This window comes from Cherax quadricarinatus, chromosome 73, assembly GCF_038502225.1.
Source record: "Cherax quadricarinatus isolate ZL_2023a chromosome 73, ASM3850222v1, whole genome shotgun sequence".
NCBI lineage: Eukaryota > Metazoa > Arthropoda > Malacostraca > Decapoda > Parastacidae > Cherax > Cherax quadricarinatus.
Genome location: NC_091364.1, coordinates 1,175,383 through 1,191,305, shown reverse-complemented (window position 1 = coordinate 1,191,305; position 15,923 = coordinate 1,175,383). Strand labels below are relative to the sequence as shown.

Below are 15,923 nucleotides of genomic sequence, written 5' to 3'. Positions count from 1 at the left end.
AACTATGTCTCATCATGATATTTTGGTACTCAGTCAAAAAAAAATCGTGAGGATTTTCTTTTTCACTAGAGGTTGCTTAGAATATTCACCATTAACTTGAGGGATTGCTGTCTTAGTATGTAAAAATTCTGTAGGTTTAATAAACTATAAAACAATTATATTTAAAGCAATCTGCCTTTTTTTATAGATTTATTATTATAATTAAAACTAAGCACTAAACATGCATTTTATGGAACTTTCTTGTTTTTGAAGATTATATTTTTTTAAACAATTCATAAATAACCCACAATTTGAAGCGAAAACCTTAGACAATATTCCAGTCCGTCCCAGGACAAGTTTAGGCTTACCTTGAGTATACCTGGAGGATGTTCTGGGGGCATTGACTCCTGGAACACCTTCCAAGTAAGCCAAAACTTTTAGCTTTAGAGTTGAATTATGAGTTACCTGTGTAATGCATTTTTGTACAACTAATGTTTTTCTTGCATGACTTTTTTTTTGTTGTTTACAATTACTGTAGGTCAGTAGTAGAGCATTCAACTCATACAAAAGGACTCTGGTTTGATTTGCACACTGAGCAAGGCATGATGAATTGCACTACACTTGCTTTCCTGTGTACCCATAAGTAAATAAGTACAGTACTGGGCATTAATTCAAATTCAAATTCAAAGTTTATTCTCTATAAAGATTACAATGTTGAATTTACAGAATTTGGTTGTTGTGTGGTTTACATGTAGTTAAATAATGATTACAGAGTGTACCACTAGAACGCCTAGCATGGCTAGGCATTTCGGGCAGACTTAGTTTAATTCTTTATTTTAAAATATTACAAATTATGAGGTAAGTTGGTATTATGGCTAAGTGACTAAATACTAGTTTGTGAGTTTAGCAATGTGAATGCTTTTGTTTTGGCACAGTACATAGTTTCAGTATTGGAGTATCATAGGATTCATTATTTTAAGATTGAGATTAATATTTCTGTTTATGGTCAAATGGGTGAGTGAGTGTAAGTGTGAACCACCAGGTGGTATTCGTGGGTTGTATCCTAGAGACCCCAGTGGAAAAACTTCAAACTAGTTATATTTGTTATGTTGGTTTGGGTCCTTTTCAAGAGATGAGACTGTCATGTCGGAAAGGTCTTAATTGCCTTGTCTAAAAACATAAACGGAATTGTAACTTTGTTATGGTTTCACTTTTACGGTGGAGAAAAATGGTGCTTCATTCTAAGTCTTCATTATTATTATAATAAAAAAGATGTAAGTCCTCATAATCTGTTCTAATTCATTGATTTTTGACAAGGGGAGTGACCTCCAATAATTTATTAAATAAGTTGCCTCAATAACTTGCTAAATGTGCTGATGACAACATAGTACAGTACTGCATCTCCTACTTAATTTGCAAACTGCTTGCAATGAATACTTTTCATCATGCCATCCCTACAAGACAGATTCCTTAATGCTGGTGAATTTGAATTTTATCTATCCTCTCTGATTACTCCCATTTCCCAGGTGCTCTATCACCCTTTAAATATGTGCAGTACAGTTCTTCAAATTATGAAGATACCAAAATTATTAATCAGTGCAGCTTAGGGATATATAGCAGATTAGGTAAAAAAATAAGCTTAGGGATATATAACATATATTGAGTAAGCTTTACTTTCAACAGGTGTTCACATGTGGGATGTGGAGGGTAAATGTTACTTTGATTTCCTGAGTGCATACTCTGCTGTGAATCAAGGTCATTGTCATCCCAGGATCCTGGAAGCACTGCAGCAGCAGGCAGCTTCACTCACCCTCACCTCCAGGGCTTTTTACAACAATATCCTGGGCGAGTACGAAGAGTATGTTACCTCTCTCTTTGGATATGACAAGCTTCTTCCCATGAACACAGGTAATGTATACCCCATTTCTTTTTCTTTTACACCTGCAACACAGAACATGCAAAATGCACACAGCACAAAATACAGTGGACCCCCGGTTAACGATATTTTTTCACTCCAGAAGTATGTTCAGGTGCCAGTACTGACCGAATTTGTTCCCATAAGAAATATTGTGAAGTACATTAGTCCATTTCAGACCCCCAAACATACACGTACAAACGCACTTACGTAAATACACTTACATAATTGGTCGTATTCGGAGGTAATCATTATGCGGGGGTCCACTGTACATGCAAAACACACACACACATGCAACATGTATGTATACAAAAGGGTGGTGATTTATTTTTACACAGAAGTCCATTGACACTTGAATTTATTGAATATTGTTTCTGTATTGTGTCCATGGATTTTGCTACTACAGCTCTCAAGGATGATACTTCAGTTTGGGTTTGTGTTACACTACAAGGTCCTGAAATGTAGAGCAAACAATAGAATTTATCTTTGTAGATAATATATTACTACCCTAGGTAGTACGTTGGTAGACAGCTACCGCCCAGGGAGGTACTACCGTCCTGCCAAGTGAGTGCAAAACGAAAGCCTGAAATTGTTTTACATGATGGTAGGATTGCTGGTGTCTTTTTTCTGTCTCATATACATGCAAGATTTCAGGTATATCTTGCTACTTCTACTTACACTTAGGTCACACTACACATGCATGTACAAGCATATATATACACACACCCCTCTGGGTTTTCTTCTATTTTCTTACTAGTTCCTGTTCTTGTTTATTTCCTCTTATCTCCATGGGGAAGTGGAACAGAATTCTTCCTTCGTAAGCCATACATGCAGTGAAAGGTGACTTAAAATGCTGGGAGCAAGAGGCTAGTAACCCCCTTCTCCTGTATACATTACTAAATTTAAAAAGAGAAACTTGCATTTTTCTTTTTGTGCCACCTTGCCAGTTTGTTAAAGGAAGAATTTCTTACTACACTACTGTAACATGATCAATTATCAAACTGTTGGAGCTTAGTCCCTTTTCACATCATGTTCATTTATGATGTTTTTGATTATTTGGGTGCATAATCAATCTGTCAAAATAAACTAAACTTACTTTAAAATATTGAAAATATCATCATTTATTGTTGAGTTAACATGAGGACATTTTGAATGAGTTGCAGGTGTGGAGGCAGGAGAAACAGCCTGCAAGCTAGCAAGAAAGTGGGGGTATTTAGTAAAGAAAATTCCAGAGAACCAGGCCAAGATAATTTTTGTTAACAACAACTTCTGGGGACGAACACTCTCTGCCATTTCCAGCTCGACTGATCCTGTTGCATATAAAGACTTTGGCCCATACATGCCTGGCTTCTCTCTCATCCCTTATGATGACCTGCAAGCATTAGAGGTTGTAATTATAAATACTGTACTAAGACCATCACTTTTAATATTACAATATGGGAAATCAGTTAATGTAAATTTATAACACTATGTATAGATTATTCTGTATATTTACCACAGTCTTGAGAGGCATACTGTTAATTTTTAACACTTGTAAATCCAATGACAATTTCTAGGTGCTGCATTACCAGAGATGTTCAAATTTAAGAACAATTTGTTTTACTAAGAAATGTAAATATTATGACAAATTTCAAGAACTGATAGCAAATCTAAACATGAGTTACATTTTGTGTAGTAATTTATAATAATGTATAGCAAGGTGCTAACAGGAGAGGTTCACTTGGTACAAAACACTTTAGGCATACTGGGCTTAGTGGTTTGGTGTTAAATATTCCCTTTATGTTTAACACTTCACCATGAATATGATATTAGCGGTAAATATGGTAAGTTATACCTGTGTCAGGGAGAATTTTTTTTTTATTAGTGAAGAAAAACAGGGGATGTTTATTTGAGGGGCTCTGGTGGCTAAAGCTCTCGCTTCACACAGTGAGGGTCTGGGTTTGATTCTCATCCAGGGTAGATTATTATTATAATCAAGGGGGAAGCGCTAAACCCGGAGGATTATACAGCGCCTGGAGGGAGGATGTGGAAGGCATTCAGGCTTAATTCGGGGAACTGGAGCACAGATCCAATTCCCTAAATCAAGAGCCCCTCACCAACATCAAGGAACCTTCCCTGAGGGGATCCAGGGTAGAAACATTGGGCACATTTCTTTACACCTGATGTCTATGTTCATTCATCAGTAAATGGGTACCTGGGTTAGTCGACTGGTGTGGGTCGCATCCTGGGACACTGACCTTATTTTCCCGAAATGCTCAGCATAACAAGGGGCTTTCTATATAGTAGTATGTTATTGATGTCAGTTAGGACTGCATACCTTGTACAGTGGACCCCTGGTTAACGATATTTTTTCACTCCAGAAGTATGTTCAGGTGCCAGTACTGACCGAATTTGTTCCCATAAGAAATATTGTGAAGTAGATTAGTCCATTTCAGACCCCCAAACATACACGTACAAATGCACTTACATAAATACACTTACATAATTAATCACATTCGGAGGTAATCGTTATGCGGGGGTCCACTGTACATTTAGTTGTAGTAATTATATTATTACTGTATTATTATTATGCACTAAGATTTAGAACTATAGCAACAGTATTGTATGTTACTCCAGTAGGTCTTGGTATAACTTCCAAAATCCATTTGATTTCTGATATACTGTTAGACCAGTGGTTCCCAATCTTTTTTTTGTGCCATGCCCCACTTAAACATCTCAAAATAATTTAATGTCCCCCCTGATATAAAAACAAATTTAGGTATTGAAAAGGTATAATATTGGTAAACATACAATACAGCAAAATTAAATTTATTTTATTTTAGCATTTTCAAATTGCCTCTGGTATAGACCTAACATGATTTTGTACAAACAGGAGGCTGTGTCAGATCCCACAGTGGCTGCCTTCATGGTGGAGCCCATCCAAGGAGAAGCTGGAGTTGTCGTTCCTAGTGATGGGTACCTCAGAGGTCAGTGCTCTATCATTATTGTTTTTGTGGTAACTAAACTTGCACTAATAAAGCATGTGAATCTGCAGTATCCTCACCCCTCCTTCAGAGTACAGGCACAGTACTTCCCACCTCCAGGATTCAAGTCTGGCTAACTGGTTTCTCCGATCCCTTCATAAATATTACCTTACCATACTCCAACAGCATATATACACTTGCCTCCACTCAATCCTCCTTGACCCCCCTCCCTCCAACTTTTCCCTGTATAACCCCTACCCCTCTTTCATGTCAAGGTATTGTGATGTTTATTCCAGGAAACATATTTCATTTGTCACTCATTCCATAACTGTGTTGCCAGAAGTGTGCAACACCTTGATTGTTGCAAAATATTATGCACCATTATGGAGACCTCATACACACACAGCAAAAACACTTGGAAATTACAAGTGCATAGTGTGTTGTCAGTTAGGAGTGCATGTAGGGTAGTCAAGTTTGAGCCGAGTTTTTTTTTTTATTAACACATAAGCCAATTCCCGCCAAGGCAGGGTGGCCTGAAAAAGAAAACCTCTCATCATCATTCACTCCATCACTGTCTTGCCAGAGGGGTGCTTTACACTACAGTTTATAAAACTACAACATTAACATCCCTCCTTCAGAGTGCAGACACTGTACTTCCCATCTCCAGGACTCAAGTCCGGCCTGCCAGTTTCCCTGAATCCTTTCATAAATGTTACTTTGCTCATACTCCAACAGCATGTCAAGTATTAAAAACTATTTGTCTGCATTCACTCCTATCAAACATGCTCACACATGCTTGCTGGAAGTCCAAGCCCCTCGCACACAAAACCTCCTTTACCCCCTCCCTCCAACCTTTCCTAGGCCGACCCCTAGTCAAGTATGATAAATTGCAGATATATTTACAGCTTAACCATTAAAGCTACAAATACGTAAATGAAAATATGAATCAAATATTCGAAGGCAACAGTTTTCAAGTGAGAATCAGAAAAAGACAGCAACTAGAAAAATGGTATGGGGATTGAGATTTGACTGTTTGAGGTTAGTAGCTGGTAGTATAGGTACCTAGGATCAGGTAATTATGGGAGGGCCTATGGGTAATGTACTGGTATTAAGGATTATTATCCAACGATGAAGATGATACTAACTGGAGGTGTGGATACAGGTATCCTGGAGTTATAAACAGTTGTGAAGTTTAGTGCTTTTCCCTAAATATATAACAATAATGAGAACTATTTACAGGTATCAGGGAGCTGTGTGACCGCTACAATGTACTGTGGATTGCAGACGAGGTCCAAACAGGTTTAGCACGTACAGGACGGCGCCTTGCAGTTGACCATGAAAATGTTAAGCCAGATATCCTCATGCTTGGCAAAGCACTATCTGGTGGTGTCTACCCAGTATGTACTCTAAATCATTATGTCAGTAGCTAAAGATGAAAACTGCATTTTCTTTGTAGGTTTAGCATACTGTATTTTCAATAAATCCATGGTCATTATCTGTTAGAATTTAACATGCGATTATAAAACAATAAGTCTTTATGCCAATATTAGTATTCTAATTCTTTCAGTAAACTGGCCATATCCAACCAAGGCAGTGTGGCCCAAAAGGAAAAACAAAAGTTTCTTTTAAATTTAGTAATATATGTATATAAAGGAGAAGGGGTTACTAGCCTCTTGCTCCTGGCATTTTAGTCGTCTTATGACACGCATGGCTTACAAAGGAAGAATTCTGTTCCACTTCCCCATAGAGAAATATTAGTACTATTATGATTATGCATATGTATATAATTTTTTTTTTAACAAGTCGGCCGTCTCCCACCGAGGCAGGATGACCCAAAAAGAAAGAAAATCCCAAAATGAAAATACTTTCACCTCACTCACACATAATCACTGTTTTTGCAGAGGTGCTCAGAATACAACAGTTTAGAAGCATATACGTATAAAGATACACAACATATCCCTCCAAACTGCCAATATCCCAAACCCCTCCTTTAACCCTTAAACTGTCCAAGCAGATCTACTGTCACATGCATAGTGCTCCAAAAGTAGATCTATGTTTTTTACATATTTTCAAATATAACAAAAAAAAAAAGTAGATCAAAGTTTTTTTTTACACTATTTCAAATGTTGAAAAAACGTAGATCTACGTTTGGACAGTTTAAGGGTTAAAGTGCAGGCATTGTACTTCCCATTTCCAGGACTGAAGTCCGGCTATATAAAAATAACCGGTTTCCCTGAATCCCTTAACTAAATATTACCCTGCTCACACTCCAACACCTCGTCAGGTCCCAAATACCATTTGTCTCCATTCACTCCTATATAACACGCTCATGCAAGCTTGCTGGAAGTCCAAGCTCCTCGCCCACAAAACCTCCTTTACCCCCCCTCCCTCCAACCTTTTCGAGGACAACCCCTACCCTGCCTTCCTTCCCCTACAGATTTATACGCTCTCCATGTTATTCTTACAATATTCATGTATATAAGAGGAGTGATTGGTGGAATGATGAAATAAAGGGTGTGATAAAAGAGAAAAAGGTAGCTTACGAAAGGTTTTTACAAAGCAGAAGTGTTGTAAGAAGAGCAGAGTATATGGAGAGTAAAAGAAAGGTGAAGAGAGTGTAAAAGGAGAGCAGATGATAGAGTGGGAGAGACACTGTCAAGAAATTTTGATGACAATAAGAAAAAAATTTGGAGCGAGATAAACAAGTTAAGAAAGCCTAGGGAATGAATGGATTTGTCAGTTAAATACAGAGTAGGGGAGAGGGGAGATGGAGGTATTGGTTAGATGGCAGGAATATTCTTTATCTAAATCATTTGATACCCTCATCACCCTACTCTTATCTATGTTCACTTTCAACTTTCTACCTTTACACACACTCCCAAACTCATTCACTAACCTTTGCAACTTTTCTTTAGAATCTCCCATAAGCACAGTATCATCAGCAATAAGAAACTGTGTAACTCCCATTTTGTGTTTGATTCTCCATAATTTAATCCCACCCCTCTCCTGAACACCCAAACATTTACTTCTTTTACAACCCCATCTATAAATATATTAAACAACATGGTGACATTACACATCCCTCTCTAAGACCTACTTTTACCGTGAAGTAATCTCCCTCTCTTCTACACACGCTAACCTGAGCCTCGCTATCCTCATAAAAACTCTTTACAGCATTTAGTAACTTGCTACCTATTCCATATACTTGCAACATCTGCCACATTGCTCCCCTATCCACTATCATATACGTTTTCTAAATCCATAAATGCAATGAAAACTTTCTACCTTTATCTAAATACTGTTCACATATATGCTTCAACGTAAACACTTGATCTACACATCCCCTCCTTGCTCATCTGCAATCCTACTCTCTGTCTTACCTCTAATTCTTTCAATAATAACCCTACCATACACTTTTCCTGGTATATTCAGTAAACTTATTCCCCTATGATTTTTACAATCTCTTTTGTCCCCCTTCCATTATATAAAGGGACTATACAAAATTGATCTTATATTATCAGTATACAGTATCATATGCTCTCTGCCAATCCCTAGGTACCTTTCCTTCTTTCATACATTTATTAAAACAAAAATACTAACACTCCAACACTATATCCCCCCGTGCTTTTAACACTTCTGTCATGATCCCATCAGTTCCAGCTGCTTTACCCCCTTTCTATGTAATGCCTCACGCACCTTCCCCACACTCGCATCCTGCTCTTCTTCACTCCTAAAAGATGTTATACCTCTCTGTCCAGTGCATGAATATTCCCACCATCTACCCAATGCCTCCAGCTCCCCTATTCTGCTTTTAACTGACAAATCCATTCGTTCCCTAGGGTTTCTTAACTTGTTTATCTCACTCCAAAACTTTTTCTTATTTTCATCAAAATTTCTTGACAGTGCCTCTCCCACTCTATCATCTGCTCTCCTCTCCTCTCTCACCACTCTCTTCACCTTTCTTTTACTCTCCATATACTCTGCTCTTCTTATAACACTTCTACTTTGTAAAAACCTCTCATGAGCTACGGTTATCGGCTGTATGGGACACATCCCTCTGCCAGCCCAGCTGCTTTGCACATCAGTTTGGCTGTCTCTCTGGGCAAGTGAGGAAGCTTCTGCTCATTCATCCAAACATTTCGGTATACATTCATTGTTTTTGGTGGTTTTACATTAAGTGCAACTGCAAAATAAGTAACCATGGCCCCCAAGTTCCTAGTAAAGTTCCTTTGGTAAAGAAAGTGAGAAACACGATGGAATTTAAGAAACTACTTGTTCAAAAGTTTGAGTGGTTTTTGAGTGCTAGAACTTGCCAGGATGTATGGGAAAAACAAATCAACAAGGAGATCTAAACTATCATACCTGAGCACCTCTGCAAAGAGTGATTGACGGCGATTGTTTTTTTTTTTTTTTTGGTCATCCTGTCTCGTAGAGAGAGAGAGCCAAATTGTTAAAAAAAAAAGTGTTTTTAATTGTTTACAGGTATCAGCTGTGCTGGCAAATGATGAGGTCATGTTGTGCATCAAACAAGGAGAACATGGCTCCACCTATGGTGGCAATCCTCTAGGCTGTAAGGTATGTCTATTTTGTTCATCCAACTTCACCCACCTCCATATTCTTAAAAAAATTTATTCAATATCTATATTATTTCTCATGTTATGTGCTAGTATATTTTGGGTATAGTGTATATATCTTTAAGGACAAATATTAATTACCTATATAAATCAGGTCATTAGTTAATGACAAAGTCATTTGGTAATTTGTTATGGATCATCACAACATGTATGGTTAACTGATAAATTTTATCCTAACCTAACTTTGACACTTTGACTTTATGAAATTTGATCAGCACTCTGTGACCCATGTGGATTTAGTGCTTAGTTTTTTAAAATGATATTTGATAGTACAGCCTGGAATGCTAACTTTAACGAGCCAAATTCTGGGACGTGAAAAGACCTGCATGTAATCAGCCTATGGTAAACCTGCTCTCAGTCCTAATCTTGCTTCTTACCCACAATCACAGGCAGGCCCTGCTTAACAGTGTTTTGCTAATGCATTGGCTTTCAGTTATACCCATTTTTCATTTATTCAGACTTTCTACAATAAATACATACAACACTTGGTATAAGCTCGGGACAAAAATCTTTTAAGATAAATAATGTGTGCATTGTATATGCATATTTTAAGGCCTAGCTCTGTTGCTCACTTAACATATGATAGTGTAAGCATGTTGTCAGGCTTTTATATGCATTTGAAAGTGAAAAAAGGTTGTGTTTCACTTTACAGAGATTTTTTGCTTTAGAGCAGCAGCCCTCCTATAGGTGAATTACATATCTTGTGTACTCATCTTAACCTTTCAGGACTGGCACAGATTATAATCAGGGTGTCTACAGAGGGAGCTTTCGGGAGAGACTTTATTTTACATGTTTTGGATACAGAATTTTTTTAATACGAATGAATGTATTATAAGCTGAAAAGTACGTGAATACCACGAGTAGGAAACTTTGAGTATAATAGTGTTTGGCTTAATCTGCACGTCTTTTCAAGTATGTGAAATACAGGAGTTTATATAGTGGAAAGATGAGCGAGGTGTAATAGCAACGTGGAAAACGTCTAACACTTGAAGCGACGAACATAACCTGATCTGAATCCACCACATATAATATAGAATGAAAACATATTTGTCTCTCATAACATTCTTTATGAAAATTTCTACTTCAGGTTGGTCTAGTAGCTTTGCAAGTGATAGAGGAAGAGAACCTGGCAAGGAATGCAGAAAAGATGGGCTTAATCTTACGCTCTGAGCTATCAAAATTACCAAAGGAAATAATTTCCGTTGTGCGAGGACGAGGACTACTGAATGCCATTGTTATCAACGAGAGTAAGTAGAACTTTTTTGTCTCTTGGCTATTTTGGATAAGAGTAAATGCTCAATTTAAGACTAAAAGGGGGAGTGGGTGGCAGGTAATGGTAACTGTGGTGCACAGAAATGGGATTGTAACAAAACCAAACTTTGTCCATCGTTTCTAAATCAGTTGACGTGGATTTTGTCCCGTATTTCTGATGTACATCCAATTGAAGGTTTACTGCAGTGTAGAATGAATAGTTTGTTATTGTCTTTACAATAAGGTGATAAACCTGTATGGGTCATTCATCACCAACATTTTGATATATTGTACCTTATATTATTATGGGATGGGTTGATGAAGGAAAAAAGGCAAGTGGTGTGTTGAGGTATCCATGGAGGCAAAGAAGGAAATGTACGAGTGTAGTGGTACCAACACTCTTATATGGGTGTGAAGTTTGGGTTGTAAATGCTGCAGCTGGAGGCAGTGGAGATGATGTAAATATTATGCAGAGAATTGGTGGTGTGGAGTTGCTGAAGAGGGGTTGTCGAGGTGGTTTAGTCATTTAGAAAGAATGACTTTGAGAGCGTATAAATCTGTTGAAGGAAGGTGGGGTAGGGGTCATCCCCAAAAAGGAGGTTTTGTTGGTGAGGGGCTTGGGTTTCCAGCAAGCGTGCATGAGTGTGTTAGGAGTGAATTGAGACGAATGGTTTTTGGGACTTGACAAGCTGTTGGAGTGTAAGCAGGGTAATATTTTGTTAAGGGAAACCGGTTAGCCGGACTTGAGTTCTGTAAGTGGGAATACAGTGATTATGTATGAGTGATGAAAGCTTTTTTCTTTTTGAGTCGCCCTGCCTCGGTGGGAAACGGCCGATGCATCACAAAAATTTTTTTTACGGGAAGTGCTAAACCCCTAGGGTCATACAACACAAGGAATGGTAACCAGGTTTGATTCAAGAAAGGAAAGGACAAGTATAATACCTCAAGGGGTACAATACTTATGAATTAGAGGTATACATTTGTATTTATTCTTATCATATTGCTTCAGAAATGTCTTGCATATTTTCTTTGTATTACAGAGTTTGATGCATGGGAAGTATGCTTACGACTTAAGGATAATGGGTTGCTTGCCAAGCCTACACATGGGGACATAATAAGATTTGCTCCACCGTTGTGTATCACAGAAGAGGAAATAACAGAATGTGTTGGTATTATCACAAATACTATCTTCTCACTGTAGTAATTTTTTAAATAGAACGAACTGATAATGATCAATTCCAAGATTAAAACGATGTTAAAGGCAATTGTACTAGACATGTAGCTTAAAAAGACAAAGCATTCCAGAAGAGATTTAATAAGTGTGATCCATTGGTATGAAACTTTAAAGTTCCAAAGATCATTAAGGTAATAATGTGATACATATATTTAAATCAAGGCTCTGTAGATTTATGACTTCAGATTATTAACCCAAGAAAGTCTAGCACTGTGGCTTATTTTTGTTGAGGTCCTTTAACACTCAGGATGTAACCCACAGGTACCTAGGTCAGCAGTGGTAAGGAGACTTGCTTATACTAGGAAATATAGCATTTATTGGAGGGGAAAGGTAATGTGGGTACATTCAAGGATAGATAGGCTGTTGATCCAAGGAACCTACCTTGAGATATCCAGTAAATTAGAAAGGAATAGGATGGTTTAATTCCTAGGGAGAAGATATATTTGGAAGAGTGCTTTGACTCCAAGAATGTGAAAGCTTTTGTAGTGTCTGACTTGCAGGATGTACTACAACTTTTTATATATACATGCTTATCTTTTTTACTGTGATATGATATTAGAATCCTCCAGTGAAAAATAGTGGACTCGCAAAATTGTAAACAACTGTGAAGACAGGGATTGAACCCATGCCAAACTAGTGTATTATCCACTGTACCATGCATCACAATGCAGACTAATCTTATGCCATTATGCTCTAGTGCAAGTCCCTTTAAAGCTGTTATGGATGACTGAAAATCAGTGGCAAAGCTTTAACCAACTCTCTCAGTAGGAAGGTTTGAATCCATGACAAGCTAGTTCCTGTTTCTAGTAGGTCAGTGTGCTACCCACTGTATTGTTCCAACCAGGTATCATTTTGTATACCATAAGCCCCACTGTAATAGCACACTGGCCTAGCCGTGAATTGTTTACAACTGTTCAATGATTTAGATGCATAACTTTGAAGGAACTTTAGCTAGTGCATGTTACAGCCATGTGGTGCAAGATTAGTCTAAAAACTTGCACTGTTAAAACAGTAGGATCCATGCTAACCCTCCTATAGTATATAGAAACCTTTCTAGTTGGATGAATCATGTTAGGCTAGCATGGTACAATGGATAACACTGGCCTGCTATAGGTTTGAACCCTAAATTTTTCTTAGGTTTTATATATGTAACTTTTTCTGAACATGTAAAAAAAAAAAAATTTTAAATAAATTTTTCCTAAAAAGCAAGAATTTTCAAATTATTTTATTTATTATCACACTGGCCGATTCCCACCAAGGCAGGGTGGCCCGAAAAAGAAAAACTTTCACCATCATTCACTCCATCACTGTCTTGCCAGAAGGGTGCTTTACACTACAACATTAACACCCCTCCTTCAGAGTGCAGGCACTGTACTTCCCATCTCCAGGACTCAAGTCCGGCCTGCCGGTTTCCCTGAATCCCTTCATAAATGTTACTTTGCTCACACTCCAACAGCACGTCAAGTATTAAAAACCATTTGTCTCCATTCACTCCTATCAAACACGCTCATGCATGCCTCCTGGAAGTCCAAGCCCCCCTCCCTCCAACCTTTCCTAGGCCGACCCCTACCCCGCCTTCCTTCCACTACAGACTGATACACTCTTGAAGTCATTCTGTTTCGCTCCATTCTCTCTACATGTCCGAACCACCTCAACAACCCTTCCTCAGCCCTCTGGACAACAGTTTTGGTAATCCCTCACCTCCTCCTAACTTCCAAACTACGAATTCTCTGCATTATATTCACACCACACATTGCCCTCAGACATGACATCTCCACTGCCTCCAGCCTTCTCCTCGCTGCAACATTCATCACCCACGCTTCACACCCATATAAGAGCGTTGGTAAAACTATACTCTCATACATTCCCCTCTGTCTCCACAGACTCCTAAGTGCACCACTCACTCTTTTTCCCTCATCAATTCTATGATTCACCTCATCTTTCATAGACCCATCCGCTGACACGTCCACTCCCAAATATCTGAATACGTTCACCTCCTCCATACTCTCTCCCTCCAATCTGATATTCAATCTTTCATCACCTAATCTTTTTGTTATCCTCATAACCTTACTCTTTCCTGTATTCACCTTTAATTTTCTTCTTTTGCACACCCTACCAAATTCATCCACCAATCTCTGCAACTTCTCTTCAGAATCTCCCAAGAGCACAGTGTCATCAGCAAAGAGCAGCTGTGACAACTCCCACTTTGTGTGTGATTCTTTATCTTTTAACTCCACGCCTCTTGCCAAGACCCTCGCATTTACTTCTCTTACAACCCCATCTATAAATATATTAAACCACGGTGACATCACACATCCTTGTCTAAGGCCTACTTTTACTGGGAAAAAATTTCCCTCTTTCCTACATACTCTAACTTGAGCCTCACTATCCTCGTAAAAACTCTTCACTGCTTTCAGTAACCTACCTCCTACACCATACACTTGCAACATCTGCCACATTGCCCCCCTATCCACCCTGTCATACGCCTTTTCCAAATCCATAAATGCCACAAAGACCTCTTTAGCCTTATCTAAATACTGTTCACTTATATGTTTCACTGTAAACACCTGGTCCACACACCCCCTACCTTTCCTAAAGCCTCCTTGTTCATCTGCTATCCTATTCTCCGTCTTACTCTTAATTCTTTCAATTATAACTCTTTTCAAATTATACTACATAAAAATGAAACATCAAAGTCTACAGAGAAAGTGTAAGTAGAATGTATATTTTGAACTCTGTCCCAGATGGTGATTAGTACAGGACAGTGAAAAGTCTTGGTTTATATCATAAGCAAAGCTAAGATATGGGTCATATTAAGGGACAGGCCCCCCCCCCTTTCCTTTTCTTTTAAGGAGCATTGTACCTGGACACTAGTTTTCAGAAGGATCTTTGTAATAATGTTGGTAGAATTACCATCATTATTATTATCAAAAAGAAGCGCTAAGCCACAAGGGCTATACAGCGCTGCAGAATTACCATCAATATGTTAGGTAAAAGGACACTTAAAATACTGCCACAATATTGCATTAGAAAGAGCTAAGCTAGATAATGATTTTATTCTTACTTTTGCTTGTACAAGATGCAATTGTGAGCTGGTGATTACTAGTGTGGTCAGGCTGTGGGAATCTAAAGTCTGGAGCAAGAATGTATTTTTTTTGTGGCAAACTCTGAAACTGAATCAATGATACATTTTCCTACTGAAATGTTGTTGAATTTGGCTTTTAATTAAGATACACGCCCACAAAAAAAAAAAAATTGAAGCTACCCTGTGTGAACCATATTGCTGCTCCAGACTTCAGGTCCCACACCCTAATCACCAACCAGTGGCAAGAACAACGGAACATTCCAGTAGGCCTACTGGCCCATGCTAGGCTAGCCCTCCTGGCGTTACCCGTCCCCTCAACATACAAGACTATTCACTTTCCTGTACTACTAAAGATGATCTAAGACAAAGCTGATATACACAGTCACTTATGCTGTGGTTGCAGGGCTTGATTTTCAGATCCTGGCCCTGCTTTTTGCCAAACAAATTCACTCGTGTGTTATCATATTGAAGCAATTTATATTATCTAAAAGTTTTGCAATAAATAAAAATACTCATTCTTAGGTTAACATATAATAATATTTTTAATCTTCACCAATTTGGTTTCATGCCAGGAAAACATACAAATGATGCAGTTACAAAAATGGCTAACTCAATTTTTGCTTCTCTAGAAAATAATGAATATTCATTGGCCCTCTTAACTGATCTATAACAAGCTTTGATGCAGTATCCTACTGCTTAAACTAGAACATGAAATTGGAGGCCATGCTCTAAGTTGTGGAAACGTGTGAGGGCTTTAAAACAAGGTGGTTACTGCCTTCACAGTGCAACTAATGCCACAGTCCTACCCTCACAAATCTTCTTGTACATTCTTATTCTGATAAATGAATGGAGGGCCAGTATT

At 38.2% G+C, this 15,923-nt stretch overlaps 1 protein-coding gene across 3 annotated transcripts in view; it reads left to right on the top strand.

Annotated features, from left to right (window-relative positions):
- Positions 1-13,188, top strand: part of Oat (Ornithine aminotransferase precursor) — a 72,750-nt gene extending 59,562 nt beyond the window's left edge. For all 3 annotated transcript variants that reach the window (XM_070100520.1, XM_070100521.1, XM_070100522.1), the window contains exons 3-9: positions 1,663-1,887; positions 3,058-3,281; positions 4,767-4,860; positions 6,097-6,254; positions 9,340-9,432; positions 10,579-10,738; positions 11,783-13,188. In XM_070100520.1, the coding sequence (XP_069956621.1) occupies positions 1,663-1,887; positions 3,058-3,281; positions 4,767-4,860; positions 6,097-6,254; positions 9,340-9,432; positions 10,579-10,738; positions 11,783-11,943 (1,115 nt within the window). In that variant the 3' untranslated portion in view covers positions 11,944-13,188. The remainder of the gene's footprint in view (positions 1-1,662; positions 1,888-3,057; positions 3,282-4,766; positions 4,861-6,096; positions 6,255-9,339; positions 9,433-10,578; positions 10,739-11,782) is intronic.
- Positions 13,189-15,923: the final 2,735 nt, after the last annotated feature.